Source organism: Mobula birostris, chromosome 25 (genome assembly GCF_030028105.1).
Source record: "Mobula birostris isolate sMobBir1 chromosome 25, sMobBir1.hap1, whole genome shotgun sequence".
Classification (NCBI taxonomy): domain Eukaryota; kingdom Metazoa; phylum Chordata; class Chondrichthyes; order Myliobatiformes; family Myliobatidae; genus Mobula; species Mobula birostris.
The window spans coordinates 30,605,006-30,625,100 of NC_092394.1; the positions used below are offsets into that span (position 1 = coordinate 30,605,006).

General features: G+C 41.1%; 1 protein-coding gene across 2 annotated transcripts in view; it reads right to left on the minus strand.

Annotated features, from left to right (window-relative positions):
- ggnbp2 (gametogenetin binding protein 2) overlaps positions 1–19,154 on the minus strand; it is a 48,977-nt gene extending 29,823 nt beyond the window's left edge. For both annotated transcript variants that reach the window (XM_072243677.1, XM_072243676.1), the window contains exon 1: positions 18,775–19,154. In XM_072243677.1, coding sequence (XP_072099778.1) covers positions 18,775–18,867 — 93 coding nt within the window. In that variant the 5' untranslated portion in view covers positions 18,868–19,154. The remainder of the gene's footprint in view (positions 1–18,774) is intronic.
- Positions 19,155–20,095: the final 941 nt, after the last annotated feature.

Consider the following 20,095-nt stretch of genomic DNA (forward strand, 5'->3'; position numbering starts at 1 on the left):
AGATTTTCAGGCAGAATCAGTCATCCAAAACATCATTGAATTGGCCAATGAAGCAGGATTAGAGGACGTTAAAGCCTGATTTATACTTCTGCGTTAACTGGACGCCGTTACCTACACAAGTGACTTGCGCACGTTGTGAGCATTTATACTTGTGCGTTGGTGTGTCTGCGTCACTTTGCAATTCGCGCATGTCACGCATGTGCACACACCTGCCCACGCAAGGCTTCATGGTCATGGTACTCTTTCTCGGGGTAAACAAGCAGCGATCGTCTTTATTCGTAAAAGCGAAATGTGTCCTCCATAATTTTGGAGGTCTGTAAAGCTTTATGGAAAGCATTGAAGTCAGAATTCCTTCCCTGCCCCTTCAGTCGCTCAATGGGAAGCTATTGCAGCGTAGGAAGAAATGCGATGCTACCAAGTGGACCAATCACAGTTCTTACAGTTTGCGTTGCCGCAACGCGCAGTTACATTTTGGGAGAGGTGCGCGTCGCAGCAATGCAGGCTGTCGCGTATAGTTCCGCATCAGCTTTGTGGCAACATAGAACTTACGGCGACGCGTTGACGCAGAAGTATAAACCAGGCTTAATGATGCCGATGTTGAAGAGTTATTGCATTCTCATGGTGAGAGCCTTAATAACAAAGAGCTTCCAGAATTGACAGAAGTGGGTGAATCTGAGAACATGGATGGAGAAGAGGAAACACCAGCAAGAAACCTCACCCCAAAATTCCTCAGCACTAGCATCACCAAGATCTCACAAACCATGGACCAGTTCAACAATAATGACCCTGACTGAGAGAAAAGCAAAGAGAGGTGTTCTTGACATGATTTCCTGCTACTAAGAACTGCTTCTGAGAGGAAACTTAAGAAAAAGCAATAAAATCGCAACTCCTATTTGATGAAGCCACAGCTAGAGGAGGACCGACAGCCTGGTTATTCCTCCAAGATGTAACCATCATCCGCTTCCTTCTGCTGCTGTACAGGTCAGGCCTATTTGCAACTCCACAAATTACTGTGTATACATTAAAAAAAATCAAACTCGAGATGCATGATATATTACTTTATCAGGCACACATGTCCATTTACATAGTGTTATATTGACCCCTTATTACCTCAAATTGCTTAAAAATATTAGCACTAATACAAAGATTGCAGTTACCCTTTAATCAAAAACAATTTATTTCTGCTTGTACAATCAAGCTCTTTACCATGAATATAAACTAACAGTCAAACTTACTAAACCAGTCTCGATAACATGCAAAAAAAACGTTACAATGCAAATACCTGTGAGACAACTATTACAGCACCTTTAACCCAGCAAAATATCGCATACAACTTAATAAAACCAATAGTAAACAAAACTCGACACTAAACAACTGGGAAGTATTTAAAAACACAAAGAAAGTTGTAAAGATAGATGTTATATACAGCAGCCAAAGTAGTTCAGCAAGGTGGTACTGGTAAAGAAACCTTGGAGGAGGAAAGGTAACCTGACCAAGTGTATCGATATCTGTACATGGCAGAGACCAATAACACAAACAGCACTGCAGGGATTCCCCAGAAATTGTTTCTATAATCAGGCCTGATGTATGATTGGAGAGCTTTCTTGCCTTTGAGGTCAGTGCAAGTGTATTATTTTTTTTAAATCACAGCTAGACTGTCTTGATTAGGCTGCTCCTCTAAACTAAGTCACTGAAGATGAATAGAACTTGTCAGAGAGACTACTGTGACTCCAACAGTCACTCCGAGTGAGCTGCAGAAGTCAATGGCTGCAACTGGAAATGAAATTCATGGCTCCAATCTCCAAAGCTTTGCACAAAAAGGGTACTTGTGGAAGAGTGGCAAGCAGCAATTTTGACTATATATATAAAAAATGTATACCCTTGCCTGTAAAGACTTTGCAAAGCATCACTTAGAAGATACTATAAAGATGTGGAAGAATGTCTTGTGTTCAGCTGAGACTAAAATGGAACACTTTGGCCTCAACACTAAGCAATACATGTGGTGTAAATCTAATACTTTGCATCAGCCACGTCACACCAAGCAGCTATGGGGATGCTTTTCAGCAACAGGGACTGGAAATCTCTTCAGAATTGACGGAAAGGTGAATGCTGTTAAATACAGCAATCCTGGATAAAAACCTGATGGCCTCTGATAGAAAGCTTAAAACCAGGGAGGAAGTTAGTCTTTCAGCAGGACAATGACCCAAAGCACACTGCCAGAGTAACAATGGAATGGTTTCAAATGAAGAAAATTGATGTTCTTGAGTGGCCTAGCCAGGGTTCCAACCTTAACCCGATCAAACATCTCCAGCATGACCTCAAAATTGCTGTCCACAGGTGCTCCCCAAATAACCCGGCACAACTTGAACAATTTTTCAAGGAGGAATGGGCAATCACATTGTGTAAAGCTAATAGAGATTAATCCAAATAGACTACTGGCTGTCATCGCTGCAAGAGGTGGTTTGACTGAGTATGAAGCAAAGGGGGACGAATATGTCTGAACTGCTGACATTTCGGTTTTTGAATTTTTAGACAGAATCAGGTTTAATATCACTGGCATATGCAGTACAAAATAACTAAATTACAGTAAGTATACACCTGTATATTAAAAATTTAATAAGTAGTGCAAAATGAGAAATAAAGTAGTGAGATAGTGCTCATGGGTTCAATGTTCTTTCAGAGATCTGTTGGCAGTTGTGAAGAAGCTATTCCTGAATCGTTTGAGTATGTGCCTTCAGACTCCTGTACCTCCTCCCTGATGGTAGCAACGAGAAGACGGCACTTCCTGGGTAGTGGAGGTCCTTAATGATGGATGCCTCCTTTTTGAGGCATCACTCCTTGAAGATATCCTAAATGCTGGGAAGCCTAGTGCCCATGGAGCTGACTGTGATTACAACTTTATGCAGCTTACTTGATCCTGTGCAGTGACCCTCACCCCCACCAGAGAGTGATGCAGCCAGTTAGAATGCTCTCCATGGTACATCTGTAGAAATTGGCAAGGGTCTTCAGTGACCTACCAAATCTCCTCAAACTCCTAAATGAAATATACCTGCTGTCACACCACCTTTGCAATTGCATCGATATGTTGGGCCCAGGATAGATCCTTAAACGATACTGACATCCAGGAATCTGAAATTGATCACCCTTTCCACTTCTGATCTCTTGATGAGGACTGGTGCGTGTTCCCTTATCTTATCTGAAGTCCACAATCAATTCTTTGGTCTTAATGTTGAATACCAGGTTGTTGCTGTGACACCACTCAGCCAGCTGATCTATCTCATCATCATCATCATATCATCATCTGAAATTCTGCCAATGATAGCTGTGTAGTTAGCAAATTTATAGATGGCATTTGGGCCACACAATTATGGGTGTAGGGAACAGAGCAGTGGACTAAGCACATTTCCTTGAGGTGTGCCAGTGTTGATTATTAGCGAGGTAGAGATGTTATTTCCAATCCGCATAGACTATGGTCTTCTAGTGAGGGAGTCAAGGATCCAGTTGCAGAGGGAGGTACAGAGACCAAGGTTTTGGAGTGTTTTTTTTTTGATCAGAACTGCAGGAAAGATTGTATTCAACACTGAGCTCTAGTCAGTAAACAGCAGCCTGATTCAAGAATTAGTACTGTCCAGGTGATCCAAGGCTGCATGAAGAGCCAATGAGATCACATCCACTGTAGATACATTGTGGCAATAGGCAAATTGCAGGAGGTCCAGGGCATTGTTTAGACGGGGAGTTGATTCTAGCAATAACCAACTTCTCAAAGCACTTCATCACCGTAGATACAAGTGCTACTGGACGACAGTCATTAAGGCAGCTCACCCTGCTCTTCTTGGGCACTGGTATAATTGTAGCCCTTTTGAAGCACATAGGAACTTCTGACTGTAGCAATGAGAGACTAAAAATGTCCCCGCCAGTTGGTTGGCACAGGTTTTCAGAGTCCTACCAGGTACAGTATTGGGGCCTGTCACATGGGAGGATTCACCCTCTTGAAAAATATTGTGATGTCAGCCTCCTAGACACAGATCATAGGGTTACTGGATGCTGCAGGGATCCTCATAGCTGTAGTTTTACTCTCCCTTTTAAAGAGTGCATAAAAGGTGTTGAGCTCATCTGGGAGTGAAGCATCACAGCCATTCATGTCAGGTTTCACTTTGTAGGAAGGTTTGGCCTACAAGCCCTGTCAGATTTCACATGCATCCTATTCCCACCTCCTACCTCATCGGAATAATCTTTCCAACAATTCCGAATGACAACATGTGAATAAAAACCACAGGATAGGAACAATGGTAACATAGCAGTTAGTGCGACACTATTACAGGTCAGAATGGAATTCAGAGTTCAGTTCCAGCATCTTTTGTAAGAAAGTTGTACATTCTTCCCGTGTGTATGTGGATTTCTTCTGGGTGCTCCACTCTCCTCCCGTGGTCCAAAGATCTACTAGTTAGTAGGTTGATTGGTCATTGTATATGAAAAGTGGAGAAGTTATACACCTCTCATCTCACAACATTGGGAAAGCATAATTTGATTTATTATTTTCTAAAAGCATGGCAGTACCTATATAATCTGATTTAAAATGCTTTATTTAGGTGAAATGACAAATTTAGTTCTTTATATAGTAAGTAGGGTGGGTAGGAGGGGACAAGTAGTACAAGTTCTATTTCCATAAGGCATACAAAAAAGATGCTGCATTAAGCTTGAAAAAGTACGGGAATTAGGAGTAACCTATCAGCATGGACAGAGGATATGTCAACCAAGAGAAAATAGCTGGGATAACAGATCCTTTTCAGGTTGGCAAGTAACTAGTAGAGTGCCTCAGGGTTCAGTGATGGAGCCTTAAATATTTACAATCTATCCTCAAAGTTCAAAGTAAAATTTATTATCTGTTCATGCATGTCACCACATGCAACCCTGAGATTCTTTTTCCCCACCAGCATACTTCTAAAATCTTTTCAACAGTAACTGTAAACAAGATCAAAACAATAAACTATGCAAATATAAATAAATAGCAAATAAACAGTATGAAATAACATAAAATAACAAGATCAAGAGGCCTTGAAGTGAGACCACTGGTTGTGAGAACAACAAACATAGTGTAGTTATCCCTTTGTGTTCAAGAGCCTGGTGGCTGAAGGTTAGTAACTGCTCTTGAACCTGGTGGCATGAGTCCTGAGACACCTGCACCTTCTACCTGATTGCAGCAGTAAGCAAGAGCGCAGCCTGGGCAGTGAGGATGTTTGATGATGGATTTACCTGTGATGTACTGGGCCAAACCCACTACCTTTGTAGGATTTTCCGCTCAAAAGCATTGATGCTCCCATACCAGGCTGTAATGTAACCAGTCAACACTTCCCAGCACATAACTATAGAAGTTTGCCAAGGTTTTTGGCGATATGCTGAAACTCCACAAATTCCTGAGGAAGTAGGGGCCCTGTTGTGCTTTGTTCGCAATTATATGATGGGTCCAGAACAGGTCCTCTGAGATAGTGACACGCAGAAATTTGGAGTTATTGATCCTCTGATGAGTACTGGCTCATGAACCTACAGTTTCCCTCTCCTAAAGTAACCATATAACAATTACAGCATGGAAACAGGCCATCTCAGCCCTTCTAGTCCGTGCCAAACTCTTACCCTATCCTAGTCCCACCAACCTGCACTCAGCCCATAACCCTCCATTCCTTTCCTGTCCATATATCTATCCAACTTAACTTTAAATGACAACATAGAACCTGCCTCAACCACTTCTGCTGGAAGCTCATTCCACACAGCTACCACTCTGAGTAAAGAAATTTCCCCTAATGTTACCCCTAAACTTGTGTCCTCTAACTCTCAACCCATGTCCTCTTGTTCGAATCTTCCCCACTCTCAATGGAAAAAGTCTAACCATGTCAACTCTATCAATCCCCTTCATAATTTTAAACACCTCTATCAAGTCCCCCCTCAACCTTCTATGCTCCAAAGAATAAAGACCTAACTTGTTCAACCTTTCTCTGTAACTTAGGAGATGAAACCCAGGCAACATTTTAGTAAACCTCCTCTGTACTCTCTCAATTTTATTGACATCTTTCCTATAATTCGGTGACCAGAACTGTACACAATTAAGTCTACAATCAGTTCCTTGATCTGACATTGAGTGAGAAGCTATTATTACATCACTCAGCCAAATTTTCAATCTCTATCCTGTATGCTGATTCATCACCTCCTTTGATATGGCCAAGTGGTATCATCAGCAAACTTGTATCCGGTGTTGGAGATGTACTTAGCCATAGTCATAGGTGTAAAGCAAGTAGAGTAAGGGGCTAAGCACACATCCCTGTGGTGCTCCTGTGCTGATGGTAATCTTAATGACATAAACAAGTTAAAACATAGCATAGATTGAGGAGGAATGAGGGGTTCTCTACTTTAGTAATACAAAACGGGATATTATTTAAATGAAAAGACAGCAGAGGTAGCTACAAATGGGATCTGGATTCTTTGCACAAGAATTAACAAGTATGCAGATAAAGCAAAGAAATAAAAAAAAGGTCTTGTAATAAAAGGAGAGGAAATGAAGTCTTGTTTGATTATACAGTGAATTAGTCAGGTTGTATTTGGAGAAAGGTACATAGCTCTGCGTGCATTTAAGGATATATATACTACTTTAGAGGCAATTCTCAAAAGCATCACTAGTAAGTTCCTGTGATAAAGGAGCTGCTCTATAAAGAGAGAGTTAGTTGCCTTTATGTATATTCATTACTTTTAGAATGAAGAGTAACTGCACAAATACCAGGGAAAATTCTGAGATGGCTTGACAGGGTAGCACTTCCCACCTTAAGGAATTGGCTATTTTATCACAGATAAGGAATGTCTTACCTCAAGAGCCATGGCTTTGGAATCATCTTCCAATGAACTCTGTAGGCAGAGTAATTAATGTACTAATGGGCAAAATATTGGATTAATGGAATAAACAATGATTATAAAACAGGAAATTCCAAAGTTCAAAGTAAATTTATTATCCAAGTACATACATGTAACCAAGTACTACCTTGAGATTCCAAGGTGCAGCCAAGCCCAAAGGTCAGCACACCCTTGTCTTCATTAATGATACAGCAGCTCAAGGAACAACAGTCAACCACTGCTCATTAAAATTTGAATTACAAAGCAACTGTACTTTTAAAATCCTTATTTATTTCAGCATTAATAACTAAAAGCTACACCTCAAGAATTAAAGTGTTCTATCTTAACTGCTCTAATCAATTTAGCAATTTTTCTTTTTAAATATTAAATTGACAAAGCTTAGAAGAATTAATTACATTGAAATACTGTACTTAAAGGGACATCATAATGAAGGTCGAATTCATGCTATAAAATCCAATTGCATTCATGTTCTGCAGGGTTGATATCTCTTCATTCAGGGGAAAACTTGTCCAGACTCCACCCCCACCCTTCTTCTTGATTGAGACAAATTGGTGTCAAGGATATTGCAGCCAAAATTTCCTAATCTATCAAGATTAGAGATTAAAGATTTTTTAAGCAAACATTGATCTACATCTAACTGTAGAACCACAACAAAATCATTGAGCTCTTGTAGATGAAGTTTCTGTATATGATTTGCAAAGTAACTTAAAATAGATAAGATAACCAATATGCACTCTTAGAAACAAGGACATTTTCGGAGGATTCTGAACTGAAAGTGTGATGAGGCGATATAAAATTCTGATCAAACAATTGCAACTTCATTCACCCTTTCATTAACTCAGGTTTGGATGGAATATTCATCCACAACACAAAAACAAAATCATGCCATCTCTCCAGTATAAAATTGCTTTCAGCAGAAACACTAGCTTCTATGCAATCTGAAGTTGGAAGGTAGAATCTTTATTGCATTTTCTTTTTGGGGCATGACTCCTTAAGTGTCAAAGAGATGAAATCATGTTTCTAGAACAAACTACAATTAAACAGGAAATACCAGCCTTTTAACCAACACAATAACAAGACGAAATCAGGGTCAATCCTGCCACGTGGCTGTAAAAGATGAAGCCTATTCCATTGACACAAGGAAATCTGCAGATGCTAGAAATTCAAGCAATGCCCACAAAAAATGCCGGTGAACACAGCAGGCCAGGCAGCATCTATAGGAAGAGGTACAGTTGACGTTTCAGGTCAGGACCTTTTGTCAGGGCTAACTGAAAGAAGAGATAGTAAGAGATTTGAAAGTGGGAGGGGGAGGGGGAGATCTGAAATGATAGAAGACAGGAGGGGAGGGGTGGATCGGATCTAAGAGCTGGAGAAGAGAGAGGATCATGGGACAGGAAGCCTGGGGAAAAGGAGAAGGGAGGGGGAGGGGAGCCCGGAGGGTGGAAAGCAGGCAAGGAATTATAGTGAGAGGGACAAAGAAAGAAAAGAGAAAAAAAGGGGAACAAAATTTTAAAAATATATAAAATAAATAAATAAGGGATGGGGTGTGAAGGGGAGGACAGGCATTAACGGAAGTTAGAGAAGTCAATATTCATGACATCAGGTTGGAGGCTACCCAGACGGAATATAAGGTGTTGTTCCTCCAACCTGAGTGTGGCTTCATCTTGACAGTAGAGGCCGTGGATAGACATATCAGAATGGGAATAGGATGTGGAATTAAAATGTGTGGCCACTGCGAGATCTTGTTTTCTCTGGCGGACAGAGCGTAGGTGTTCAGCAAAACCGTCTCCCAGCCTGCGTCGGGTCTCGCCAATACATAGAAGGTCACACCAGGAGCACCAGATGCAGTATATCACCCCAGCCAACTCACAGGTGAAGTGTCGCCTCACCTGGAAGGACTGCCTGGGGCCCTGAATGGTGGTGAGGGAGGAAGCGTAAGGGCATGTGTAGCACTTGTTCCGTTTACAAGGATAAGTGCCGGGAGGGAGATCGGTGGGAAGGGATGGGGGGAACCGAATGAACAAGTGAGTCGTGTAGGGAACGATCCCTGCGGAAAGCAGGGGGGGGGGGGGAGAAGAGAGGAAAGATGTGCTTGGTGGTGGGATCCCGTTGGAGGTGGCAGAAGTTACGGAGAATTATACGTTGGACCCGGAGGCTGGTGGGGTGGTAGGTGAGGACAAGGGGAACCCCATTCCTAGTGGGGTGGCAGAAGGATGGGGTGAGAGCAGATGTGCGTGAAATGGGAGAGATGCGTTTAAGAGCAGAGTTGATGGTGGAGGAAGGGAATCCTCTTTCTTTAAAAACGGAAGACATCTCCTTCGTCCTGGAATGAAAAGCCTCATCCTGAGAGCAGATGCAGCGGTGACCGAGGAATTGCGAGAAAGGGATGGCATTTTTGCAAGAGACAGGGTGGGAAGAGGAATAGTCCAGGTAGCTGTGAGAGTCCATAGGCCTGTGAGAGTAGATATCAGTAAATAAGCTGTCTCCAAAGAGAGACAGGAAGATCAGGAAAGAGGAGGGAGGTGTCGGAAATGAACCAGGTAAACTTGAGGGCAGGGTGAAAGTTGAAGGCAAAGTTAATGAAGTCAACGAGCTCTCAGCACGCGTGCAGGAAGCAGTGCCAATGCAGTTGTCAACGTAGCGAAGGAGAAGAGGGGGGACAGATACCAGTATAGGCTTGGAACATGGATTGTTCCACAAAGCCAACGAAAAGGCAGGTATAGCTGGGACCCATACAGGCGCCTGTGGCTACACCTTTAGTTTAGAGGAAGTGGGAGAAGCCAAAGGAGAAACTGATTGTCAAAACTACAGGACTCTTGAAACCAGTTTTAATATGCCTCACCACCCTTTCAGACAGCAAGTCTCAGATCATGGCTACATAAATGTGCTTTACCTCATATCACCCCCATAATTAGACAAGCTGAGGCATCCAAAAAAACCCCACTAATGTACAAGTTGCTAGCCAGAAAGAAAAAACGCATGAACAGTATTGAGGTTATGCTCAATACCTGTAACCTATAAAATCTGAAATTGTTTAAAAATTATCCAAGTAGCTAAGCCACAGAGTTCATTTCCCTACAAAATGAAAGCCCATCAAGTTTTAGCATTCACAAAGGAATCCCATTCCCATTATTTTCCATGTAACCTATTCTCCCCATGTTCACATCAATTACCACCAGATTTTACCTTTTACCTTCTCATTACGGGCAATTTAAATAGCCAATTAACCTACTTATGCACACATCTGTGACCTGCTAAAAGAAACCAGAGGTCCAGATTGAACCCAAATTACCATGAAAAAAAACACTAAGTTTGCTCCTACTTGCAATCAAAAAATCCCTGCTTACACAACACAACATGGTGCTGTCATCTTTACTGCTGTAAATGTTTACATTTTCAATTAGTTGGTCACTAAAAGATTTAATAAAAGGGTGTGAGAGAAAAGTAAATAATGGAGAACTATAATGAATACTAACTTGTATTTGTCCTTGGATAGACAAAACCACATTCCCAGTGAATTTATACACTGTGAATAGAGAAGCGCTATAATCAGGGTTTAATATTTTGTGCAGTTGCCAACATTGTACTTCCAGCTTTAAAGCCAGATTTGACCAAATATCTCTCAGAACTTAGTCACATCAAATTTAATATATTAAGTACTTCAAATAATGAAAATAAATTTAAAATACTGTAAATATTCAGGTTTGAGAGCATCTGGAGTGAGAATATTTCAAAGTCAGGCCAAGTTGGAAATCATAAGCACTTTTAAGTCATAGATAACATCAAGAATGGAGGCTCTGCCTGTGATAAGAGTGAAGATAAGACTAGTGACAGGAACTGGTAGTCCCAGTTGAGAGGGGGTAAAGGCTTGTCCCTAGATCATCTGCAAGTGGCTTTTAAGTAGGGTGAGGATGACCTGGTCAAAATTGTATCTCCCTCTTCCTTGTTCCACTGCAGCACCTCCAGATGAAGCTGCCAAAATTGAAAGGGTCCACTAAGGTTTTAATGTCAGTAGTGTTCCTAGATCTTCATTGCCCTGCATACTCTTGGTTCTCCTTATCCACCAACTTCACCAACTCAAAACATTTAATTCCTAACACTTCCTACTGTTGGTAAAATATCAGACTTGAACCATCTCCACTGCTATGTGACCTGTCGAGTACTTCCAGCACCTTCATTTTAGTGTACTGTTCTTAAAACTTGTGACTCATCATAGTCCATAGAAAAACCAAAAAAATTATAGCTGTTACCACAAGGTCTTAACAAAGTGACATTCTATGTTACTATTTTACAAAATATTTTTCCCTGAGATCTTTAAACTGTTTGGATCAGCTAACATGGACAGGAAAACAGAACTGGAGAGCCTTTGTCAGTCTTTCATTGTAATATTAGTTTTCATGTAGGAAATTTGAGACATCGCCATAATGTATGCTAATCTAAACCTAGGCAATTTTGCAGTTGCATCATTGCATATATTTGGAGAGGAATAACAGCAAAAAATGCCTCAAAGCTGAATGATGTTAAAATTTTCTATCAATAAACCCAAATTAAGAACATCCACTAACGAAAACCAAAATTAATTAAAATGTCCAGATCAAACATCCACTGTCACTCAAAAAATACTTGGATGAGGTGTCCGGAAGGAACCTGCACCCTTTTGTTGTAGAGAGGAAAAACATTACAGCAAGTGTATTTTGAAGAGCACCATAGCTCATCATGTGGATTACTTAAATCCAATGCGGTAACATTTTCTTCTTTCAAACATGCTGCAAGACATAATTCATTGAATAAGACCAACCCATACAAAGCCAATTGGAAGATCCAATAATCAAAAGTGGACGTAAAACAATGAAAACAAAATCTGTGCAATTCCAAATATATAGTTTAAGAACTTTATTTACCAATAATCAAATCAAACTGAAGCTTAATGTGCAGAGTTTAAAATATCAGAACCCGAGTTTGTATTAACCTATAACCACTAAAACCAGGAAAGTGATTTCAGAAACACTGGACTCTTAAATTTATCAGGTTTGAAAAAAAATGCATCTTCAGTATGCCACCTTACATTATGTCAAGACCTTACAAGCTTCCTATCAAAAAGAAAACTCACTCACCCCCATGCTGTCACAGCCCCAGCTTTCAGCAAAGAACTGCTCATACACTATTTTTCAAAATTCTTCAAAATAACTGTTCACAATTATAAACTTAATTCAAAATTCTTCTGGCAATACCTTAACGAACATGCCTACTAACCATCACTCCAATGTTCAATGACCAATAATGGCATTAAAAAAAACTTATGTCACCCCATAAATGGTCAAAACTTCCAGATGCTAACACGGAATATAATATCAACATGCCTATCCTTTGACCAAACTTTTACTCATCCCTTGGCTTGGTGCATATCATTATTTATTTAGAGGTATCCTTCTGGTCCAATGAGCCTGCACTGCCCAATTACACCCATGTGACCAACTAACCTACTAACCCATGCATCTTTGGAATGTGAGGGGAAACCAGGGTACCTGGAGGAAACCCACACAGTCACTGGGAGAACATACCAAGTCCTTACAGGGAGCAGCTGGAACTGAACCCAGGTCACTGGTGCTGTAATAAATATTTCTGACACACGACTGTGTCATCGATCTAATATTTATATTCATTACCGTAAAAAGATTTTCTGCCATGCTCACATCACTACTTCCAATATTGAAAAGGATCAAGTGTTTAATTTTACAATTACACAAAGGACAATTCACTTCTCACCAAAGGGAAAAAGGGATTGTTGTGAACTGGCAAAGACTCAATGACCTAAAGGAATGTGAAATAAGGACTTAACCATGATCACTGGAGCACAACGATAACGTTGTGGTTAGTGTGATGCTATTACAGCTTAGGGCATCAGGGTTTGGAGTTCAATTCCGGCATCCTATATAAGGTTTGCATGTTCTTCCCGAGTGCGTATGGGTTTCCACCAGGTGCTCCAGTTTCCTCCCAGTCCAAAGACGCAATGCAGTGGAACGGTTGGCATGTTAATTGGTCATTATAAATTATCCAGCTATTTGGGTTAAGTTGGTGGGCTGCTGGGTGGCGTGGCTCCGCGCTGTATTTCTAAACAAAAAAAATCTCTTGATTGCTATACTCATTTTAAAACTATTGGACTAATTTCTGCCAAACTAGAAAGACGGCAGGCAGTTTCTTTCTAAAGAAATATTGGGAAAGCCTATTTCAATCACACAATTCATAATACATGACAGGGAAAACAAGTTGGATAACAGGATTGTTGTGAACTGGAATAAACTCAATGGCTTAAAGGAATCAGCAACTCCCACCTCTCAAGTTATCACCCAGTCAGATGTCATTGCACCTAAGTTTCACTATTTCAATACACTCTTGGTTGACTTTTCTCTGGACATTTTCCACCAGAATCTAAAAAATTTGTCAGCATTCTACCTCAGAACAAGACCCATTTACCCAAACTAGCAAAACCTTCATCACTACAATCTACAACACTATAACCAGTTTGCTGCGTTAAATAGACTTTTTTGGTTCTACTTGGGTTTTCTTGTGAAGGCTGTATATAAATTGTTTGATTCACGTTTCTCTTGTGAATTCTCCTTATATGACGCTACAAGTCTGTGATACTGCAAGGAAGTGTTTCATTGCACCTGTGGATACATATACTTGCACATATGGCAATAAACAATTTTGACCTTGATCTTCGCTGATGGCCTGAATTTTAAATTTCCCATCAACTTCAAATCCCTGTAACCTTGCACTATTTCTAACCACTGCAACCCTGCGCTCCGAATTCCTGCACACCCCGTTGTCCAGCTGCTCAAGGCATAACCTCTAACTGTATAATGCTCTTTGAAATCTGATCCTTGACTAGGCTTTAGATCACCTGTGATAGTCAGGGTTAACTCGCACTTGCTGCAGTGACCCATTTTGGGCGGCCTCACCAATTCTGACTATCAGCCTAGATTTCAGTGAATTAAATGTACAATCTAACAAGCATAACCAAAGAGCCAAGTAACAAAAGTAGTTCAAATCCTCAATCATCTCCAAGAATTAATATTCACATCAGCATATAACAGAAACAATTATAAAAAACTGAAAGAATGGTGAAATAGGTTCAACATTTCTAAAGATGGAATGGTGAAAGTAATTAAACAGAACAGCTGAAAGTCTGCCACAATTAGTAGGAAAAAGTGAGGTGGGAAAAGGTGGGAGAAGTGGAAAAGGAGCATCCAAGGGCAAGGCAAAAGTACATTTTAAATTTCACATGCACAGACGTAGGCACTGGCTACCTAATGCAAACTCAAGTTCAATGTGTACAAAGAAAAAGAGAAAAAAAATCACAGATTTAGCTCAGAACTGACTGGCCAAATCTCCATAAAATAATATACTTAAGGCTATTTACTATAGCACATTCTTGGGTTAACTGCTCACAAATAGGTGGAAGAATGCAAGCAACATAGGAAGTGATTCCTAGTTTGATTATGTGGTTTTGCTATGAAGCCTGGCTGCCTAACCTGTTCCCAATGGGACTTGACAGTTTGTATCACTTTCTGCATCAAAAAGGTTCCAAGTTATCATTCAGAGAAATCAGTTGTGTTTTAATTTTCTGCCTCAGCGGACCACTGAGAGAGGCAGGCACCACAATAAACTGGATTGTACTGATGTAGAAAGTGGAAGGGGTAGAATGGATGTAGGCAATGTGGCCTAAATAGGCACTTTCCAAACAGAATATAGGAATTTAGTACAGAAATAGGTTATGCATCCCATTCCATTTTTTCCATCAAGTACCAATCTACGCTAATTTCCAACACATCATGTGTAGATTTTCTAATCTCCCCCTCCCTGTTTCAAATCTCTTACTATCTCTTCTTTCAGTTAGTCCTGACGAAGTCTCTCGGCCCAAAACGTCAACTGTACCTCTTCCTATAGATGCTGCCTGGCCTGCTGCGTTCACCAGCAATTTTTATGTGTGTTGCTTGAAATTCCAGTATCTGCCGGGGGGGGGGGGGGGGGGTCCTTCTATGCCTGCCAATTCAAGTGCTCATTAAGGTACTTTGTAAATGATGCAGGAATCTGTTCCTCCACCACTCCCTCAGGCAGTACACTCCCAATTCCACCCATTCTCTTTCTCTCATCCATTCTAAAACTCCTACACAGCCACCCCAAATCATGCCTTCCAATTTCAGGTAGGTCTCCTGTGGGGGCAAAGTTATTTGCTAGCCATACTATACACGTCCCTCAATCTTTAACATCTCACGTATACCCCTTTACAGCCTCATCCACTAAGGAAAACAAACCCCAACTTATCCAGTCTCCCCTCTGAATTAAACACTCCATCCTGGTAAATTCTTCCACATATTCTCTAGTATAATTATGTCCTCCCTACATATAGTAACCAGATCTGTACTCAAGACGCAGTCCAACCAACATTTTATGAAGTTGTATCAAAATCTCCTTGGCCTTGTATTTTATTCTTTGGATAATGAAGGCAATTATCCTGTATGCCTCGGTAACCAAAACACCTGTTCTGCTACCTTCAAGAAGCCTTGGACTTGTACACCAAGGTCTTTAACTTTCAATATGCATGTTGTCCCAAATGGCTCGACTCACAAACACTGAACACCAAATGATTACCATCCTTTAATTAATCAACAAGTGCACAGCATGCAATTATATACCCATTTACATCAATGTGCCCAGGTTTACAAATATGAATGATTTCATGGAATTGTGAATTTAAATGTAAAATTTTTGTCAAAACAAGCCAATATCACCAAAAATGCATGGCATAGCTTTAGCATTCTCAAAAAAATGAATATTTGCAGATTTCTTAAGCAAATTCTTCTGCTTAAAATACAAAAAAAGCTTTTCAAAAACTCACATGCAGCTTCCATTGTGATCTTAGCATGTTACAATACCATGGTCAGGTCATGCAAACCAAAATGCCTTTTGATCCCTCAAGTTAGTTCTGCCATTCTTTTACTTCAGCACCACTTGCTTGCATTAACACATGCGCTGTAACTCAGAACCTGGCATCAGAGGGACTCTAATGATGACAAACTAGAAGATTTTCCCCGCTATTGGAGGCAATATTAATGTCCCAAAACACTTAATTTTTTTATATATACAAAATATATTACACAGTAGTAATAGTAAATTTTCCAGTGAACCAGGTGAGACTAAAAATAGCACGAGAACCAGATGCCAAGCATTGAGGTATTCAGATTGGCACAGTTCATCATCTTTTGCATGTTGGGAGTTCATCCTGTGCGTGGCTTTTCATTGAGTGTGTTTCTTTGTATGTACTGGGAATGCCCACAAGAAAATGAATCTCTGGGTAGTATATGGTGACTTACGTAGCTTGATAATTTCAGAGTTTTACCGTATCCCTTAATTTCCTGATCATCCAATAATCTAGTGATATTTACCTAAAATATGCCTAACAGAGCCTTTAGTCCTCAAGGCAGAGAATTCCATCCAAAAACATTTCTAATTAGTTCAGTCCTGAATGGCCAGCCGCTTAATTTAAGAATGTGACACCATGATCTCTGACTTCACAACCCAATTTTGTAGTTTTGTAATTTTGTACTTGAAGCCTTGACATATTAATCTTCATTTAACATTCCTAGGATGTTAATCTGACTTTGCATAAATTTTCCCATATACAATTTTAAAGCATTTACCCAAAATCATAATAATGTGCTTCATGGTATTCATTAATGGTTGCTTACAGTTTATTTTCCATGAATTTAATTACAGGCTATGCTGAGCTGAATATATGACAAAATGAAATGATACAAAGTTTACGTAGAATGACAGGACACAAGTAACTTTAGAAACAGGTGTATTAGGATTTGGTGACTTGGAGAAATGGGTTTATTGACAGTCGTCAAGAAAAAAATCCCTTGCATAACCCAGTGACTAACCATATCTTTCCTTAAACAATAGACCAAACAGTATCCAATAGTCTAGATGTCCTTTTAGTGGGGTCCTATATAAACTGGAGAAAGACACTGTTATTCTTGTATTAAATTCTTGCAACATTAACATATTGTTTGCCTTGCTATACCCTCATGTTAACTTTCAGTAATTCTTGTACAAAGACAAGCAGATTACAATGAATGTTAACATCTTATGATCACTCAGCTTTTAAAAAATCCGAATTTCTACTTTTGGTACCAAAGTGGATGACCTCAGATTTTTTACCACAATGTATCCAAATCAGTTTCAACTCAAGAATGATCCATTCCAACACTTTAATCTTACTAAAGTCCTCAATCTACAAAAGTATACCAACTCCAATAGATGCTGTAATTTTGTTTAACAATTGTGTCACAAGTATACATTTGCCACCTTCCAAACCATGGGAACTATTGGAATTTTGGAATATGACAACCACCTTCTTCAAAACCTTAGGATGCAGTCATTGGATTGCGTAGAATTAGCGGCTTTTAGTTCCATTTTCTGTAACTCTAAAGCTCAAATCAACTTTTTGTTTGCTGATATTAATTTCTTAGAGCTCTTCAATCACTAAATCTGCAAGAAGTGCACTATTTCCAGTTCGTCAGTATGTCGAACACCATCCCTCCAGCATGACATAAACAGTTCTGTCTTTTGTTTTGGATTCCCCAATGCCACCCATCCAGCTCTGCAAGGTACCCACACTTGGGTAGTTACAAGCCTTCTCTTTGATCTATTACTTTCTTTACCTTCTCTTTACTGTCAAAAGAGACTAACTGCAAGGCACTAAAAATGGTTTGATTCATTTGAACTAGCAAATGGAGATCTACAGGGTCTCAGCTTGAAATGTTGATTTATTATTCTCCTTCATAGATGCTGCCTGACTAGCTGAGTTCCTCCAGCATTTTGTGTGCGTTGCTCAGGATTCCCAGCATCTGCAGGATCTCCTCTGTTTATAACTTAACTGAGCATTTTTTGGGGGGGGGGGGGGAGACAGGAGAAAGACAGTGCAAAAGCATAAAACAAATGGGAGACATGCCATCAGCAACAAGCTGGAAAGTGAACCTGTTCAATATGCAAAAGACAGTTCAATTGTAAAGGCCTACAGTCACTCAGTACCTAAAAGCAAGCATGACAAGCCACTTAAGGAAACGCAAATTAAAGAGGCAGTGTTCTTCAAGTGGTAAAGGTCCAGCAATAATAACTGCACGTTGACATTGAAATCTACGGACATTTTGTGATGATTAGGTAGACTATAAGTAGCCACAAACGGTGGGTAACAATTTTTTAAAAACCCTACATGCAGCCACCCTAATCTAACATAGGAAACTACACAAACTGGTGACTGGCTTAATTTTACGTCTTCAAAAGATATTTTGACAAGTCAACTCTGGACTACACAATAATATTATGAAGAAATATGTAAAAATATTAAAGATTAAATTTTGCAACTAACGCAAATACTCATAACGTACCCCTATTCTAAAGAAACGACGAGAAGTTTGCGCTATAGGAAATATATCTTTGGCTCTAAAAATACTTGAGAAATTTTAAAGAAAGATATATCATATAAACCAACGTTGAACTTCGCAACATAAAGCGCCCAAAACATGGCTTGCCAACCGGCCTAAGCAAACTCAAGTTTTATTGCCACGGACACCATTTCATTCCTGCAAGCCGAGTGAGCAAGGACTTCGGCCTCTCTGCGGAAATTTCACTCCTCCTCATCACCGATAGAGGAGGTATCGAAGAGAGAGGGAAAAAAACAACTAGTAGGCCCGGCTCAACAACCAGGGCCTACTGCGAAAGCCCGGGGCCCTGCTGGGGCCTCCTCACCCAGGCACGGGTGGTAAACGAAGGCCCTCCTTCGCGCGGCGTCGCCCTTATTTCACCCACCGTCAACGTGTCGTCGATGTAGAGCGGGATCTGCCTCTTCTCGAAGGGGAACTCTTCCTCGCCTTCCCTGCAGACGGCCACCAGGCGCGCCATGTCGACAGCCGAAGGGGAGAGGAGGGCCGGGCCGAGTTCGACAGAGAGAGGAGGGACAGGAAAGGGAGCGGAGCCTTGACACCACCAACCGCCGCTACCTGACGGGCCGACGGCAAGACGGGTACGAGAGGCGGCTGCTGTCTGCGGGCACAGCAGCGGCAAGCTGGAGCTAAGGGGGCACGGAGGGGAGGGGAGCTCAGGCCGAGAGGCGAGAGGCCGGGGCGGGATCTGAGCGGACCAGGCGCAGCCTCGCTCTGGCAGCGCCGCTCTCCACCAAAATATTCGAATAAAAATGGAGCGCGTCAGAGCCGCAGCACCGCCGGCGCCGCCGTCCGCCCCGGCAAAGAGTCCCAGACAACCGGCTCCAGCCTCCACGTTCCCACCGCGGCCCGTGGCTCCCCTTCCCCGCCCTCATCTCGCCGCTTGGCCCAGCCGGATTTCTGAAAGGAAAGTTGGATTTCAGCCGCCGTTTCAGTCTTTTTCCTAGCAGGTACGGGATACGTGGCGACAGATTAAACAGCGACCTTTCGCCTCCCTCCACCCCCGCCCCATCTGGAGACGTTGGTGAAAGTAGTCCCGCGGCCGACGACGCGTGACCGCGGAGGGCAGTGCGGGAGCGCGCGCCCGGCGCGGTATTCGGGCGCTCATTCAAATTGTGCCAAGCAAGGGAGCGGTGTCAGGGGTAGCGTCTTGGGTGTTTTTTATTTATTGTAGACTTTGTTGATTTGTGACTAATCGAATAGAACCAGCGAACTGGCCGGAGATAATAATGCATAACTGGGAATTTTTTCAAGTAAATTGCAGCTGGTGAATTATTTTTGAAAATAGGAAATTTCTACAACATAATCCCCTTGCAGGCAGTATTGTGGTAATGGTAATAAGCTTGACAAGTATATTGTATGGTCACTTACTCCTTTTTTTCTCTATAGATGCTGCATTGCCTGCAGAGTATTCAAAGAAACCCAGTTTATTGTCATATGCACAAGGAGACTTAGGTATCACAAGTACACGACATTAGATGCGCATTGCTCACACCAAAAACATAAATTATACAAGGAAGAATCAGATTTATTATCACTGATTTATATGACATGAGATTTGTGGTTTTACAGCAACAGGTATAATTGGAACAAAACAAAGTCTGTGATAGGCCATGGTGGTGTTGTACTGAGATAGTGATTAAAGTTCTGCAAGTTTGGTCAGGAACTGAATGGTTGAAAGGTTCTTG